Raw genomic sequence first — 18,691 nt, 5'->3', positions numbered from 1 at the left:
TTCACTTTGGTTGTACTCCCCCCATGATCCCTTACTTTCATCCATGTTCAGATTAAGTATTGGTTGGAGAGTGAGATACACTCAGGGCCCTACAGTACTGTGAACCTATGTCCTTGGCACCTGTGAGAAGCAAACGAGGAGGAGATGTTGGCACAGTCACCATGACTGAGAAGAGAATTGCAATGGCTTGGTGTTCAAAAGGAGGAAGAACATCTAATAGAGGGCACCAGTGAGAACTAACCAAAATGGAGATTTCCGTGCAATCACCATGAGTGAGAAGTGGATTCCAGAGGACTTGATCTTCAACAGGCAGAAGAGCATCTAACAAAGAGTGCTATTGAGAAGCGACTGAGGTTTCTGACAGAAGTTGGCGCAGTCACCATGACTGCTAGTTTTGAGTAGCAGCCTTACCTTGATCAGCAGCGAGGATCTGGAATGAGATAGACTGAGGAAGGAAGCAACAACTGGCGCAGATAAAAACGTGAGACTGGGCATTAACCTTGATCAATGACGTAGGTTGTCTCATTTAAGCTGCACTTCATGACATCACAAGTTCAGAAGTAACATTTTGGATAAAAAGATTCCTGATCGGTAAGTAGTAGTCAGGTGTTTTTTTTTTATTTTCCTTCAATTTCCATTCAAGTTTTCACACCCATAAGATTTCAGAGTAGTCGGTTAGGTTGCTGGTTGAGTCAAACAGTACTGGAATTTAGTGGTACCTAGACTGTTGTTTACAGAACAGTGCATTTAATCTTAAAAACAGAACTGTGAGTGCTATAAATCCGAAAGAAAAACAAATTGTGGAAAAGCTCAGCAGGTCTGGCAGCTTCTATGGAAAGACGTCAGAGTTAATGTTTTGGGTCGTGTGACTTGGGTTGAAATCCTTCAGGGACTGATGGTTAAATTTAAGCAGCTGTGCGTAGTGAGGAGGATTGCCAGAGGATACAGCAAGATAGATACGTTGAAGACTTGGGTGGAGAAATAGCAGATGGTATTTAATCCGAACAAATGTGAGATGATCCATTTTGGAAGATGTAATGCAGGAGGAAAATCTGCAGTAAATGACACAACACTTAGAAGCATTAACTTGGAGAGATCGAGGTGTGTCGGTCCACAATTCGTGGAAGTGGCAATGCAAATGGATAAGGTGGTCATGAAGGTATATGGCATGATTGCCTTTATCGTTTGGGGCATAGAGTATAAAAATTGGCAAATCATGTTCCAGCTGAATTTTAGTTGTCCCAATTGGAATATTGTGTATAGTTCTGCTCACCACACTACCAGAAAGATGTGGAAGCTTTGGAGAGAGTACAGAAAAGGATTATCAGGATAATGCCTAGTTTGAAGGGTATTAGCTGTGAAGGGAGACTGGACAAAAGTAGTTTGTTTTCACTTGAACATTGAAGGATGAAGGGCTACTTGATAAAAGTTTACAAAATTGAGAGGCATGGATAGGATGGATTGTCTGAATCTTTTTCCCAGGGTAAAAATGTCAATTACTAGATGACATATGTTGAAGATAAAAGGAGAAAGTTTTAAGGAGCTGCATGGAATGCAGCGGCAGAGGTGGTGGTACAAGCAAATCATTAACAATGTTTAAGAGGCATCAGATCAATGAATGGACAGGGAATAGAAGGATACGATTACGTAGAGCCAAAAGAGTTTTATTTTAGTACGGGCTGGTGGGCTGAAGCTTGTTTCTGTTCTGTTCTTTATTCTTAGCTTGATGTTCACCCAATCTTTGTCTCTCCTTATATGCGCTTAAGGTATGGGGTGATCACAAACAATAAAAGTATCCACAAAACCTGGAATATCGGAAGTTCAGCCAATTCACATGCAGCAAACTTTCTGAAAAGTAGTGTGATACTCAAACCGTTTTTGTGATGTTGATTGAGGACAGAATACTGGGATTAACACCTTTGCTCTTCAGATTAATAGTGGGGAACTGTTTAGATCCACTGGAGAGGATGAATGGGGCCTAAGTTTAACATAAAAACTGAAAGAACTGCGGCTGCTGTAAATCCAACAAAAACAAATTGCTAGAAAAGCTCAGCAAATCTGGCAGCATCTGTGAACAGAAATCGGAGTTAATGTTTCAGGTGAGCTTTGCCAGCAATTTCTGTTTTTGTTCCCAAGTTTAATATCTTAGCCAACATCAGGAGGTCAAAATCAGTGCTACATTGGAGTGTCAAGTACTTGAGTGGGACCTGAATCCATGACTTATTTGGCGATTTTGTTACCAGTTGAGTCACTGCTGACACATGAAAGAACTCCTTCAAGGATCAGAGTACCTTTAAACTTTGATGCTTTGATATTCATAAAAGGTGTCGGAAGTGTTTTTCTCTTTTCCTTAACCAAAACTACCGCAGTTAAATTATTTGTTAACAGATGAACAGATTATGGAAGATCTACGAACACTTAATAAGGTGATTTGCATTGGCCATTTGGCAATAATGGGCAAAGTTACTATGTTTAACCTTTTTGTTTGCACAAGATTACATGTGTATGACAGATGTCATCTTGCACAGACATGCAACTTGGGATTTGTAAGATCCATATTGTGCCTATCATCAAAGTAATCGCTCTCAGCAAACTTTGCATATTACATTTATGTGTAATGCTGTTCAAGGTAGAAAATATGTAGGAAAGAACTGTCTGTACACTATAATAACTTTACTACGAGCCTTGTTCTGTTCTTCCATGAATGTCTGTATTTGGTCCTTTTACCTTCCAGCTGATGAGCATTCTCTATAGAAGACACGGGCTACTGTAACTCAGTATCTGTAACTTGTTAAATATGCACACTTTTTTTTAATTGGAGACCGATCATGATCTTATTTCTAAACTGCTTTTCAATGCATGGAAACAGGTCCTACCCAGACCCTGAGTTTGGGCAAGATTCCATTCAACACTCCAGTGTGATCCAGGCCCACTAATGACTTGTTTAGTCTCAGCTATTGCCTCTGTGTTACAGGGATAAGCTGTAGTTGGCAAGCTGGGGTGGGAGGAACAGTTGTTTTTTTTTTGGTGGCATTTTAGCCTGTAACATCCATTGGGCACAGTTTTAAGTGAATACAGGGCTTAATCAACATGATATTTTAACAAATTAACAGCTTTGTTTAAGCAATTGCAAACTATTACAGATCAATAAGATGCACAACCCTGAAGCAGTGACTTAAATTTGATGAGCCTGTACTCACTTAATTGCTGAAGGTAACATTCTAAAAATGTTTGATTCTCAATTTTTCTTCTCTTTTCATTCCCTACAGCTCAAATCTCCAAAAAGACCAGGTAGTTGCACTTCTATAACTATTTCCCCACATAGTTACCAGACATTTCTTTCTAAAACAATTTGTCTCAAAGGAAACAAAAGATAGTGAAACAGTCTGACTTTGCAGTCTTTACCTTTTAATCTTGTGCTTTTGTTTTGGCAGCATCTCCATCTTCTCCTGAGCACCTTCCCAGCACTCCGGCAGAATCACCAGCACAGAGGTATGAAGCGCGAATAGAAGATGGAAAGTTGTATTATGATAAGAGATGGTGAGTTGGGCAGACTTATTTTTCCTATTTACCATTGCTGCTATGGTTATCATTAACAAATATTCTAAATTCTCATTGTTTGTCACTGAAATGAACTGTAATAATATTGTATTTCTAAGGATGTGAAATAATGCCTGTTATCGTGTTGTCTTTAAGTTTGTATAAAACAAACTAGTCTTTTAAATCCTTGGCTCCTTCCTTAAAATGTGATTTCTGCATACAAAGTAAAAGGCCACTAGGTGGTGGTACAAGCCCACTATTTCTAAATTTTCACCTTGGCCTTTCTGTCCATGGTTAAAATGCAGTGAAACAGTTGTGTGAGTACTTTAATTGTTTTCTCAGGATTATTAATGCATGCAAATTCATGTTTCAGTGATCAAATGTTTAAATTATCTTGACCACTATGATGGGGTGGGGGGGCGGAGGGAAGCCACTAAGAATTGATTAATGCATCAGCATAATAAGAAAGTAACTATTTTAAGGGTGAAATTCTGGTCATGATGGTTATTTAATTGCTTGTCTGAAGTGGAAGTTCCCTTAGAGATATGTCGATGGGATTGAGAGAAAACATGAACAGTCACCTTCATACCTAAACAAAAAATAAATGCTCTCTGATCCATTTTTTTCCCGATAGTTGCACTGTAAGGCAATATTCTATTTTATTTTGCATTCCAGTCTTTTCTAAATGTGTCTGTATCAATGTTACCATTTGTCAAGTATTCCAGGTGTTTTCTTTTTAAATTTAATATGAAAAGATGTCACTTGTCTACTTTGTTTTCCTTAAGCACCTTACTTATTTCATGCAAGTTAAACATAAGATTTGGAAGTAGGACATTCACCCATTTGAGCCTGCTCTGTCTTAAATAAGATCATGGCTGATTTTGACATGTTGTCAACTCTGCTTTCCTGACTGTGCCCCCATAATAACCCTTGACTCCTTCGTCTATCAAAACTCTACCTAACTGAATCTTTAATATTTTCAGTGATCTTTGAGCCACTGCTGCATTTTGAGGGAAGTAATTCTACATACTAATGAGAAAAAAATCTTTTAATCTCTGTCAGGGAGTGGGTCTGGCCTTGACCAAACTGCTCCATACCTGTTCCAACTGGGATCGCAAGTAAATAATGTTAAAGTGCAAAATCATTCGTGATGACTGCAATGCTGGAACAATTCTGTGATTTTTCTCCCAGTGTTTTTTTTTTGACAATTATCTTCAATCAGAATCCTCTGGTTACTGGCCATTAGTGTCTTTTAGAAGCAGTTTCTCCCTATTGACTCTTTCATTTATAATTTTGAACCTTATCTGATCTTTATTGCCCCCTTTTCTTCATTCAACTTATTACATGAAAGAACTCTAGCTGAAATCATATAGTTTAGTGTAGTGCGGTGATTAATTTTATGTCCGATAGTGCAGGTTCATAGTTCCTTGACAGTGGAGTTGCAGGTAGATAGGATAGTGAAGAAGGCGTTTGGTATGCTTTCCTTTATTGGTCAGTGCATTGAGTATACGAGTTGGCAAGTCATGTCGTGGCCATACAGGGCATTGATTAGGCCACTTTTGGAGTATTGCGTGTAGTTCTTGTCTCCCTGCTGGAGGAACAATGTTGTGAAACTTGAGAGGGTTCAGAAACGATTGACAAGGATGTTGCCAGCGTTGGAGGATTTGAGCTGGAGAGGCTGAATAGGCAGGGGCTATTTTCCCTGGAGTGTCGGAGGCTGAGGAATGACCTTACAAAATCATGAGGGGCATGGATATGGTAAATAAACAAGGTATTTCCCCTGGGCTGGGGAGTCTAGAACTAGAGGGCACAGATTTAGGATGAGAGGGGAAAGATTTAAAAGGAACCGAAGGGGCAACCTTTTCACACACACGGTAGTGCGTGTATGGAATGAGGTTCTAGAGGAAATGGAGGAGGCTGATACAATTACAACATTTTAAAAGGCATCTGGATGGGTATATGAATAGGAAGGGTTGAGATGGATAAAGGCCAAATGCTGGCAAATTGGACTAGATTAGGTTAGGATATCTGGTCGACATGGACAAGTTGGACCGAAGGGTCTGAACATCTCAGTGAACAGACCTTATATCTTATTTTTGTCTCCTCTAGTTCAAGTCTCTCCCACATAAGAAAACATTTTCCGGTATCTTTATGTTTGCTTCCTATGTCCTCAAGGTTTATTCCAATAATTTGAATTTAATAAGATCACCTGTCATACTTATGAACTCTGGTGGGTATAGGCCCGACCTGTTCAACCTTCCTTCATAAGGTAAGTCCAGGAATGAATTGACTGAGTTTTCTCTAAACCTTTTCTTTATTCTTTCATGAAATGTGGTGACGGCGAGATATCACTGAGAAGACCATTTGTTTCCTGTTCTTCATTGCTGTTGAATGGCATGGCTTGCTAGGCATTGTGAGATCAATTAAGCGTTAACTACTGTGGATCTGGACTCACCTGTATGTCAGACTTCCTTCCCAAAAGGCCATTAGTGAACCAGATGGCTCTTTGTGGCAGTCACTGTCATGGTACCATTTACTGATACCAGCTTAAAAATCCATATTTTTTTAATTGACTTTAAATTCCACCAACTGCTATAGTGGGATTTGAACACAGCATTAGTGTGGGCCTCTGGATTGCTAGTCCAACGACATTATGACTATACTATCACTTCTAATGTAATTATATCCCTTTTCAAATAAGGAGACCAAACTCCTAACCAGTACTCCAGATGAGCTCTCACCAATTCTCTATACAGCTAGAGTAAACCTGACATATCTATGCTCTATTACATTGTCCTTTTGGGCTTTGACTGAATAACATCGGGGATATCGTGATGGAGGTTTTAGTTGAAGGCTGAACTGATTCTCATAATGAGTTGAAAATTGTGGTGTTGGAAAAGCACAGCAGGTGAGACAGCATCCAAGGAGCAGCAGAATAGATGTTTCAGGCATAAGCTCTTCTTCATTCTCCTGCTTCTCAAATGCTGCCTGATGTACTGTGCTTTTTCAGCGCCACAATTCTTTGACCCTGATCTCCAATATCTGCAGTCCTCACTTTCTCCAGATTCTCATAATGGATGATCATCTTTATCTTTAAATTGCTAACCTTAAATATTTCTCCCATTACCTAATTGACTGGTGCACTTCCATAAAATAAGGTTGTTTTGTGTAACATTCAAACGCTAATTTAGACTTGGATATTATCAGAAATTAATATGTTCACATTGTAGATAATTGTTAGCAATGTTTCAGAATGCAGAACATTGAGTTGTGCTGCAGTTACAGGGAAGAGCAGCCATGCTCAAGAATTGAACGATAACTCTTTTGTTAGGCAAATTCCTCAATTAATGTGTATTGTGATTAACTTATAAAGACTGGGCTGTCATACACATTCTTTTAATGTATAACAGTAATGTTTACATAATTAGACCTAAACCTTTAAATGCACTAAAGTAATGCTATTAGCACTGACTTAGTTCATGAGTATACAAAGTAAAAGTATACTATGTATTACTGAGCTGTCCTTGATTGGAAAACTTCTATTCTAGATCACATTTTACACACTTTTTATTCCTTTTTTTGTTAATCTCCATTTGGTAACTCCACTTTATCCAGTTGGGGGCAGCAAACTACTTTTTACTTTCTCCATCCATGCATTAAATTTAAGCCTTTTAAGTTTCAGATTTGTTCCTATAATTTTTCTTATTTCATCAATGGTAATTTACATGAACAGCCCTTCAATAAAATGTAAGATACTGATTTACTTCAATATGGGCCTCCATGTCAAAAACAACTTACAGGTTAGTCCACTGTGAGATAACCTGTTTCCTGCCCTTGCTTATAACAATGCTATCTCAGCAGCCATCACCTCTACATCTTTCACTTTCTTCCATCACTAATTTTGTTCTCCTCTCCAGTTTCTCTCTATGGCATTCTGAATTCCAGTTCACGCCTCGTTGAAACACTTGAATAGATTCCTGGTAATGTGGCTGGATACCTAAGTCTAACTTCTGTGATGTCACGGACTGGTCATCTCCTGATGCTGTGCATCATTGTGACATTTTTTATTCGTTCTCTCATCTTCTTTTATTCTTACTCAGGATAAAATTGGATGGGAGGTGATGGACTTGTGTTTTAGTGGTGATGTCTCTATTTCTGGGCCTGGAGGTCAAAGTTCAAGTCCTACATGCTGCAGGAGTGCGCCATAACCTGTCTGAACAAGTTGATTCAAAATATCTAAAATTGAATCCAGTGCTCAGTCGTCTTCTATTTGGTGCTCACCATGGCCAATTAATGTAGAAATGCGTTTTTAAAAAAAATTGAATATTGGACTGTTTAACTAAAGTCGAATTCAAATGAAATGATGCAATAAGATTAATACTGCAGTATGAAATTGCTTTGCTGAGTAGCTTTATTACTGAATTTTTTTTATCATTAATGAGCAAGTGAAAAATTTAAAATGGCTGGCCTAAGGAGATTATAATTTTCTTGTAAAACCAAGCAGTACAAATGTTAATTATTGAAGTCTCATCAGCTCGTGGCTCGGAGTAAAATAGGAACAGGAGCTGACCATTGAACTTTCAAGCCTGTTCATTCGTTGACTGGATTATGACTGACCTGTATCTCCATTTCATTTGTCTGCATTTGATTTGCATCTCTTGATGCCATGACCAAATAAACACTCACTGTTCTCAGTCTTTAACATTTCTGTTGATGTGTTATCCACAGCTATTTGGGTGAGCGAATTCTATATTTCTATGACTGTCTGTGAAAACTACTTTTTTATTTCAGTCTAGAATTATCAAGTTCTAATTTTAAGATTGGTTCTGATTGCCACATTGTAACAAATATCACCTCTATCAGCTCTGTATATCATGTTAAACAACTCCAATATGTTGTCCCTGAACCATAAAGGTGTGCAACAATTTAACCCTTTAATTTCTGGCACACTTCTGGTAACTGGTCCAACGTTAAGAATCTCCATCCTGAGGTGAAGCATGCAAAACTGAACGCAATAACTCGAACCCTGTCAGAAATGGGGGCTTGCCAAGGTATAGGACAAATGAAGTGTAACATCATCTCTTTTATTTGTATTAATTCCCTTTAGAACCCTCCTCAGATCACAGAAGAACAGTGTAATAAACCATGCTAAATCATTCTAGAGTTTCAAATGGGAATCTTATAGTTAAATAGTTCAAACTATTTCCTTAAAAATGTCAATACTGTATAGTTTTGATTTAAGTTTGACTTCAACAGTGGTCTTTTTTTAAATAACTGAAGTTCAACAGGTCCTCTGATTTCAGATGTTGGTCAGGAGATGGAGATTCCAAATATTAAGAGCAAGAAACTAATGGATTTTTTTTAATGTTAGCTGAGTCAGACTTGTATTATAGCCCATTTTGTTACTGTGATATTGTTAGCAACAAGATATTGCGCAAAGTGAAAAGAATACCCAAAGTTTTGAGTATTTAATAAAGTTCAAGGCTAAAGTTAATCACTTTACATTGAACTTTATATTGCACTTTGAATTGCCACTGGTAAAACTTGTAAGTGAACTGTAAGACAATTGTGAGCCCTTGGTGTTCTTGTATCACTACGTGGGATTAAATGACATTTAAGCCTCAGGTTAGAAGTATTTGTTGCAGATTCACAACAAATAAATCAGAGTGGGGATAGAAGGCAGATTCAGATCCAAACCTCCTTTGTGGAGAAAGGGAAGTCCCTCCAATTTATATGTAACCCAAAGCTGGCACTGGCTTAAATCAGAGTTTATTCATCTACCTGCTTTTGACACCTGTGATGGAGTTTGACAAATTTGAAGGATCTGAATAGTCAGCAATTCTCATTAATTCAATTGACTCAAAACGAGATGCACTGTTTCTAATTGACAAAATTTGGTTCTTCCACTCCATCCCGAATTACTTCCTTGTAAAACGGCTGGATATTGATTTCACTCTTCTATAATGTTTTCGACTGATTTATTCTCACCTTGTGACATTTTGTCAGGATGCCTCAATCTTTTTTTTCTTGAACGTAGAATGTGAAAACTAATCTTCTTTCTTATGTAACATATTTAGGCTGAAATAGCAAAGGATGAAATCGAAAGAGACTTAAAATTCAGGAGTCTAAGATTATTAATATTTTCAGAAATGCAGCATTGGTTATTTAAAACCTACATCAATGATGGAGGCTGGGGGAGGTAGTACCATATTTGGGTTTACTTTTGAATATGTAAATAAATGGTGCAAATTATTTTAAGGATTTAATTTTGGTTATTTATTTCATTAAACTGGAAAATGTAGCATACTAATATGGATGGTGTTTCTGTAACCAAACTTAAGACGAAGGAAAGGTGACTTGTGATTTGATATCCTCTCATCAGGTCTTCAGAGAAGTTGATTGTTTTATAGTGTAGTAACTGTTGTCATGTAGGTACGTAAACAACAATGAGTTGAGTAATTAGTTTTTCTAGATTTTCTTTTACGGTAGCTGAGGGGAACTGTTGGCAGGAGACTGTATATCTGCGTTGGTCGTCTTTGAATAAGTTGCGAAGGGCTATGAGGGATGGACAATAAATGCTGGCCAGCCAGCAAATCTTATGTCCCGTGAGAGAAAATATAAGCACAAACTCTGCAACTGTTCAATACTCGCAGAACAGACCATATCTTTGATTTCATCTCATTCAAAGGGACAGAGTCCATGACATTGTAGTACTTGCTTGGTATCGCACTGATGTGCTTGTAATGGGTTCAGGCACAGGAATTGGATATGGAAAAGAATACAGTAGTTCATCTCCACCGTTCCTGCAGAGGATATGTTCCAAGACCTACTGCGGAAGTCCGAAACCCCGTTTAGGAGCAAACCCATCCATTTAAATGGAAAAATTTACCTTGCCAGCAGCCTCCTGGTCCCTGGTTCTGGAATGTTCCCTTTCATATGTTCAGGCTGCGGTAAACTGCGGGTAACTGAAATCGTGGAAAATTATTCCGCGGATACGGGAGGGTCGCCCTGTATTACACTTAAAAGCGATAATTTTGAAATGTGCTTACAAATGTTTTCATTCCTTCTATAGGTATCACAAAAGTCAGGCTATCTATCTGGAATCCAAGGATAATACGAAGATCAGCTGTGTAATTAGCTCAGTTGGAACAAATGAGGTATTATTATTTCTTCTGAATAGTGTGCCTTGATGCTTTAGCTTTCTGACAGATATTTTAATTTGGGTACCTTCTCTTTAAAGCCTGATCTGGTAACTTCATTTAAACAGCTGTTATGGGGAAAGCCAACATGGAACAACTGCAGGCCCATGGCTTAAGGACTGTAATGTTTGACTTTTAAATTTATTTCTTTATTTTTCTACTTTATATTAAGAATTATTGTAATTTTGAACTTTTTAACTTATTTATTTTTCTATCTTTTATTCCTAAGATTTTGTACCTAGCTACCTTTGTACTTTAAGATGGTGCCAGGAATGGCAACTTAGAACATTTTTCACTGTGCTCTTGTACTCCTGTGCTTGGGTACACATGGCAATAAAACTTAATTTTAATTCTTAAACACTCACTTCCAGTGAACAGTAGCAGCCATGTGTAGATTGACTGCAACAACTCAACAATACTCCTTTTGACAACTCCTTCAAAGTCTGTCTCCTCCAATATGTCAAAGGAAAAGGATGAGAGCTCCAAGTTCCCCTCCAAGCCACACCTCATCCTGACTTGAACTATGTCACCATTCTATCATTGTTTTTGGTCAAAATCCAGGAAGTCCCTCCTTGACAGGTCTGGAAGAAGAATCCACACCGACTGGATTCCAATAGTTGAAGAAAGTATCTTGCCATTACTACCACAAGGGCAATTTGTGATGGGCAACAAATGCTGATGGGAAGAATAAGCAAAAGATTGAACTGATTTAAAATGGAAAACAATTTATCTTTAATCTCATTATGCATCTTTAATCCATTAAGGGAAATAAATATTTGTATCGATTTAAATGTCAAGATTCAATAATATTGGACATTTTATATGAGAAATTCAATATAGTAATCTGGTGTCACATTTTTCAAGTCCTCATTTTTGTCAATTGTTCTTACTTATCTCTTGACATTTTTAATTGAGTATTTCCATCTAAAATGTTTCAACCTTTTGTCATTTCACACTTCTTTTTTTCCATTATTCACAATAGCAGGTTTGGAATTAGCTTATAATTGCAATTTGAAGAGACATAAATTTGTTTTACTGTTAAGTCTTCCGCAGTATACAGGGGGACCTTGATTATCCGAACGTGATGGGTGGGCACACTTTCGTTTGGATAATCGATTATTCGGTTAGTTGATTAAATGCCTTTCTTCTGGGGCTCGGAGTTTTAAAGTCTGCTCCTCGTTCAGAAGCCTGCAGCAGCACACAGCGTGAGAGGCTCCGCCCCCCCCCAACCCCATACACACCCGCCCCCTCTCCGGGGCAGCTGGACTGTACATCAACAACAAGACTGCTGCTGCTACTGCCTTTGTGGGATAAGTCTCCAAATTACGTGCGCGCACACAACTTTTTACTGCAACTTTTTGACAGGTTCCAACTCTGCCCTGTACAGGGCAATGTTGGAGAGACTATCTGGGAAAGGGGGTTTATGGTACACCCCTGTGTAGAACTCCAGGGAAAGTGTGGGGAGAGAGAGAGGGTGGGCAGTCAGTCATGTGGAGACGGTGCCTGTTTGATCACTATTTGAAACACTTCATTGATGTAATGTTTCTATCGGGACGTTGAGATCTCCTTTGGATAATCCAATTTTCGGATAATTGGTAATAGAGTTTCCCCTGCATTCTAGTTCATATTTGCTTGTATTTGCTGTTCAGTTTCATTGCTATTTAGTTATTCAGAAATATATCTTAATGCAGTGATATGCAGAGCAGGTTTTAACAGTGAAGTTCTTGTTTGCTGGAACAAAACTGATGTAATCAGCTGAAATTACTATTGTTGATTACTTCTAAGAAAGCATCATATTCAGGTGCTGGTATAATATATTTCTGAACTTGATTGCTGTCGTATGTTTGTGGGGAGATTTTAGTTGTAATAATCAGACTTTAATGTTTCTCTGCTCACTAACCCAATAAAGTGAATGGGATAAAACTGTGGACCAGTGAGCACCAATATGAAAATTCCTGCTTAATATTTGTTATATAAATCCTGTTAATAGCTCATGGGTGAATCAATCTTGTCTCTAAGTCAGACATTTGTGGGTTCAAATCTCATTCCCAAAGACTTGAAATACCTAGGAAGACCGCTTTTAGTGCAGGACCAAGGCAGTTTTGGTTGAGGTATTAAGCTATTAGTTATATGGCTACAGTAGTAGATTGATATATTACTGGATTAGTAATCTAGAGTTCTGTACTACTAATTCAGAGTCATGAATTCAAAAGCCATTGTGGCATTTCGTGGATTGAATAACAACATATTTGGCACCTCTAACATGATGAAATGTTTCAAGTATCTTCTCAGGAGCATTACAAAAACAAAGTGTGATATGCAGTGACTGAAATGGCTGAAAACTTAGTCATGGAGAAGAGTTAACAAGCATAGCAACATGAAAGCTAGGTGCAGAAGTAGGCCATTTGTTCCTTTGAGCCTGCTCTGCTATTCACTACCATCATGGAGATAGACCTTATGGAATGTCTTAAAGGATAAAGCAAGGAATTCAGAGAATTTCAGAGCTTGAGGTTGAGGAACTGAAAGCATGGCTACTAGTGATGGAGGATTTAAAATTGGGAGTGCACAAGAGGGCAGATTAGAGAAACATTAATATCTTTAAAGGCTAATGCTAAAGTGCTTCGGAGTGGCAAGGCCATGGAAGCATTTGACACATGAACGAGAATTTGCAATCACTGTTGTTTGCCCGGGAGCCAGTGTGATCATAGAGATGATAGCGGAATGGAACTTGCTGCAAGCTAAGACAAAGGAGGTAGAATTCTGGATGACATCAAATGTATGAGAGTAGACTTTTTTTGTATTCAGTCCATTCCAGGTATGTGGACTTTTCCTTTATTCCTGATGAAGGGCTTTTGCCCGAAACGTCGATTTCGAAGCTACTTGGATGCTGCCTGAACTGCTGTGCTCTTCCAGCACCACTAATCCAGAATGTGGACTTTTCTGCCTGGCCAGTGTTTGTTGCTCATCCCTCGTACCGCTTAGTAACTTAGTTACAGAGGAGCAGTGAAGATTTACCATCCCTTGGCAACATTTCCTCTCAGTTATTGTTTTAAAAAAAACAAGATAAACCATTTATTCAACTCATTGCTACATACTGCACGATAACATTAAGGCCAATCAGGAGCGCATTTGAATAATTGAATCAGGAGGTTAATGAAGACTTCAGTAATAGACAAGGAGTGAGTGCCATGTTCAAAGTCTTGTGATGTTATGGAGGTGGGAATACATAGGCTATCTCAGTAATGGCAAGAAGATGTGTTTGGATTTTTAATTTGAAATTAAATTTAGAACAAAGGTTGTCTACATATTGGATGAATTTAAGACTGCTAGGGAGTTGGCAGGTCGAGTGTAAAGCATGGAGAGGGCACTGAAAACTGACAGTAGTTCTCAATATTTAACTGGCTAGAATATCTGCACATCCAGTACTTGTTGTTGAGTAAGCAGTTTGATGTAGCAAGAGCGGAAGAGTCAAGAGAAGAGTTAACAAGCATAGCAACATGAAAGCTAGGTGCAGAGGTAGGCCATTTGTTCCTTTGAGCCTGCTCTGCTATTCACTACCGATCATGGTTGATCCTCTGTCTCAATGCTATAATCCTGCTTTCTTTCCCCTCCTCTTGATGCCTTTAATATCTAAAAATATATTGATCTCTTTCTTAAATATATTATTTGAGGCCTCCACTGTTGCCCATGATACAGAGTTCCACAGATTGACCATCCTCTGAGTGAAGTAATGTTACTGTATTTCAGTCCTAAATGGTTGGTTCAATCTGTATCCTGAAACTGTGACCCTCGTCCCAGACTCCCCATCTAGGGGAACTGTTCACCCTGCCTGGCTGTCTAGCCCTGTTAATATTGTATGTTTCAATCTGATACTCCCACCTCATTCTTCTGACCTCTAATGAATACAGGCCCAGTTGAACCAATTTTTCCTCGTGATCAAGAGTGTGAATGAGGGAAGTTGATGTAGTTTATATGGATTACAGCAAAGCTTTTAACAAACTTCTACACGGGAGACTGACTGAGAAAGTTAAAGCACATGGAATTGAGGGAAACTTGGTGTGATGATTCAGAAACTGGCTTAATACTAGTATACAAAGGGTAGTGACAGAAGGTGATTGGAGGCTGGTGTCCAGCGGTGTACTACAAGGATCAGTACTTGTGACCCATATTGTTTGTTATATACGTAAATAACTTAGATGAACATGTGGAGGGAATGTTAAGCAAATTTGCAGACAACATCAAGAATGGTAAAGTGGTTAATAGCAAAGATGTTACAGAAAAAGAAGATGGGTTGGTCAGGTGAGCACACCAGATGGCAGATGATATTTAACCTTGGCAAGTGTGAGGTCATGAACTTCACAACAAGAAACAAGATAAGGGAGTATTTAACGAATGGCAGGACGCAGCAGTTTAGAGGAACAGCGTGATCTCGAGGTAAGTATTTACAGATCTCTGAAGTCGTAACAGCGCATGAATAGGGTAGTTAAGACATACGGGACACTTACTGTATGCCACAACGGATGAAAGCATGAGAGCAAGGAGATAATATTGGAGTTATACAGAACATTGGTCAGGCCACAACTGGAGTGCTGTGTGCAGTTCAGGTCACCTTACTGCAGGAAGGATATGATCTCACTAAAAGGGACACAGGAGGTTCACTAGGATGTTTCCTGGAATGGAGAAATTGAGCCACAAGGACAGACGAGATTGGCTTGGATTGTTTTCCTTAGAGCAGAGAAGACTGAGTAGGGACATGGTTGAGGTGTATAAGATTATGAGGGGTATGAACAGGGTGAACAGATAGTAGCTGTTCCCCTTGGTTTGAGGGGTCAGTCATGAGAGGTCATAGTTTTAGGGTAAGGGGCAGTACATTCAGAGGAGATTTGGGGGAAAAACGTTTTCACTCAGCAGGTGGTGGGAATCTGAAATGCACTGCCTGGGAAGGTAGTGGAGGCTGGATACTTTACAACCTTTAAAAAATATTTGAATGTGTACTTCAAATATCATAGCGTCCAAGGATATGGGGCAAGTGTAAAAAAGTTAGATTAGCACACTTCGTGATAGTTATGTTGGGGCAGACTTGATTGGGCTAAAGAGCCTTTTCTGCACTGTATGAATCTATGCATCGCAGTATCAGCTGAGTGAACCATCTGTGTTCTCCATCTATGGCAAGTGTATCCTCTCTTTGGTAGGGAGACAAATCTGCAAGTTCCTATACAGGAAACACACAAGCTCTGGTCAACCAGTGATGAAGTAATCAATAAATCAGTGATTCTGTAAAACAAAAAATGGGCAGCATGGTGACTCAGTGGTTAGCATTGCTGCCTCACAGTGCCAGGGACCCGGGTTTGATTCCAGCCTCTGGCGACTGTCTGTGTGGAGTTTGCACATTCTCCCTGTGTCTGTGTGATTTTCCTCTGGGTGCTCCAGTTTCCTCCCACAATCCAAAGATGTGCAGGTTAGGTGAATTGGCCATGCTCAATTGCCCATAGTATTCAGTGATTTGTAAGTTAGGTTCATTAGTCATGGGTAAATGTAAAGTAACCAGGTAGGAGAATGGGTCTGGGAGGGTTACTCTTCAGAAGGTTGATGTGGACCTGTTGGGCTAAATGGCCTGATTCCATACTGTAGGAATTCTGAGATTCTATGAAAATACTCCAAGATCTTTATAACTACAATAAGACATCCCTTGTTCTGAACTTATGTTACTTTTACTGCATGACAACTTACCATTTGCCTTTCTAATTACTTGCTGTTCCTACCTGTTTACTTTCATTGGCTGGTGTCCAAGGACATCATCCCTTTGTGCATTCACATTTCCCAGTATATCACCATTTAAACAATGCACCGCATTTCTGTTTTTCCATATCAATGTATAACTTCACATTTTTCTACATTTTATTGTATCTGCCATGTGTAGGCTGGCACACAATCGCACACGAAGCAGCCCACTTGATTGCTATCCATCCACCATATGAAATGTTCACTGCCTCTACCATCAACACACACAAGCAGCGTTGCACATGATCTATAAGATGCATGTCACCTCACCCTTTCATCGCCACTTTTCAAACCCACAAATTCTACCCCTTAAAAGAGTGACGTGTGGGAGCACCACAGCCTGCAAGTTCCCATACAAGTTGCACGTCACCTTTGTTTGGAGCTTTCGCTTTGCTTTGTTATCACTGGTCAGAATCCTAGAACATGCTTCCTAATAGTGGTTTTGACCTACTTCCCATGGAGTGAATTTAAGAAGGTATCTCATGACCACCTTCTCAAGAACAATAAATTGGGATTGACAATAAATGTTGAATTGTCAGTGATGCCATGAATAAGTTTAAAAGTAGTGTTCTGTTTCGTACTTTGTGATAACAGCTGATAAAACTATATTAGTAAAAGATTTAAATTCTTTGTTTCCTCATCTGATTTTTGGTTTTTCATCTAATTGTATTTTTGCTTTTCAATTTTTCACAGATATGGGTGAGAAAGACAAGTGACAGCACCAAGATGCGTATATATCTGGGACAGTTACATAGAGGAGTATTCATTATACGTAGGCGATCTGCTGCTTAGCACCAAACCATGTTTGTGACTGAGATCTTCCAATTTTCTCTCTGCTCAGAGAGTGACTCCTTCCTGGTTTTTTTGTATGGAAATCTGTATTAATACAACCAAACTTAATGACAGACTGAAGAACACATAATTTGAAGACATTCTTTCTAATGCCAGTTCTGATGATTGTGTATATTTTTAAGAATAAAATTCGCCTTTTCAAGGATTTTTCTTTCCTTTCACCTTCCTCCAAGATGAAGTTGAGCATTCTTTATGGTTGAAAACTGCCATTTTGTGGATCGTTTCACTTATTCCAGACGACAAAATGAAACCAGTTTTGCTTCATTGCTGGACAGTCTGGTACCTCCTGAACGTGAACAATTCAGTTGCCTTTTTTTTTGGGGAAAAAGAATTATTTTGTACATGTTGTTTATTTTGTAATAGAACGCTTTACCATTGTCACTATTAAACACAGGCCAAAATGTGTTTTTTTTTGTTTTTAAATGTGTATGAAATAACCTTGTTTCTTTGAATAAATCAACTTGAGTTTATGTTTTGTGGTATTCCCTGTAAGCATTAAAAAACCTGAAAATGGTGGCAGCCTGGGTTATGGCTGGTACTGGAAGCTCTACTGTTATTCCTTTAAAGTGTTTTACAACCTCTAAGCTTGGAGCAGAATCAAGTCAAACAAATCTACTCCAAATCATGTTACTAACTTCATTTGCCAGTGTACAGCTCTACTTTGAAGTTGTCATCTAAAAATGCTCATGGATGATTCAGAAAGCTTTTAAGCCTTCTCCCTTTGGTTTGGCTCTCAGGAAACATTCAAATATTTGAAAGACTTGTTCTTACTGAAGTGACATTTAAATGATTTGATTAAATGAAGAATATACTGCTAATGTAATTTATCATGTGACATCTAGTAATTGATGCATTACCACCGCTTGACGTTTAAAGAACTGTGTCACAAAGGATCTAGGAGAGGTTCTGTTGCGTGTGCGCACTCTAGCACGCTCTCGCTGTCTCCTTTGTGCGCTGTCTTGCTCCCTCAAATTTCTTTTTCAAAATGGATTTGACATTTGGTGCAAGGATCTTATTTTGGGAAGAAAATCATAGTAAACTTAGTTTTTATTTTGGTTCATTGATGAACTCGCTGTCTTTCTTAGGTGGTATTGCTGCTAAATGTTGTTTATTAATGGCACAATCGTGTCAAGTTGGAAATTATTTGAATTCTTCATGCAACAAGGTGTGGAAATTCAATTGATTTCATGTCCAGCAAAACTTGTTTTAGTTTGTTGTGTCAGTATCCTAAAAAGCCACAATTTACTAGTGAGCGAATTAAATTTGTTTTTTTTTGTCAGTGATATCATCTTTCTAAATGTCCATTTTGACTTTTGTTT

General features: G+C 38.6%; 1 protein-coding gene across 1 annotated transcript in view; it reads left to right on the top strand.

Moving 5' to 3' along the window:
• Nucleotides 1-17,842, top strand: part of suds3 (SDS3 homolog, SIN3A corepressor complex component) — a 59,072-nt gene extending 41,230 nt beyond the window's left edge. The window contains exons 8-12 of the mRNA XM_072587295.1: nucleotides 2,365-2,426; nucleotides 3,270-3,291; nucleotides 3,435-3,540; nucleotides 10,613-10,697; nucleotides 17,214-17,842. Coding sequence (XP_072443396.1) covers nucleotides 2,365-2,426; nucleotides 3,270-3,291; nucleotides 3,435-3,540; nucleotides 10,613-10,697; nucleotides 17,214-17,312 — 374 coding nt within the window. The 3' untranslated portion in view covers nucleotides 17,313-17,842. The remainder of the gene's footprint in view (nucleotides 1-2,364; nucleotides 2,427-3,269; nucleotides 3,292-3,434; nucleotides 3,541-10,612; nucleotides 10,698-17,213) is intronic.
• Nucleotides 17,843-18,691: the final 849 nt, after the last annotated feature.

The sequence above is a fragment of the Chiloscyllium punctatum genome, chromosome 17 (genome assembly GCF_047496795.1).
Source record: "Chiloscyllium punctatum isolate Juve2018m chromosome 17, sChiPun1.3, whole genome shotgun sequence".
Classification (NCBI taxonomy): Eukaryota; Metazoa; Chordata; class Chondrichthyes; order Orectolobiformes; family Hemiscylliidae; genus Chiloscyllium; species Chiloscyllium punctatum.
This window is presented reverse-complemented; position numbering and strand designations above follow the sequence as displayed.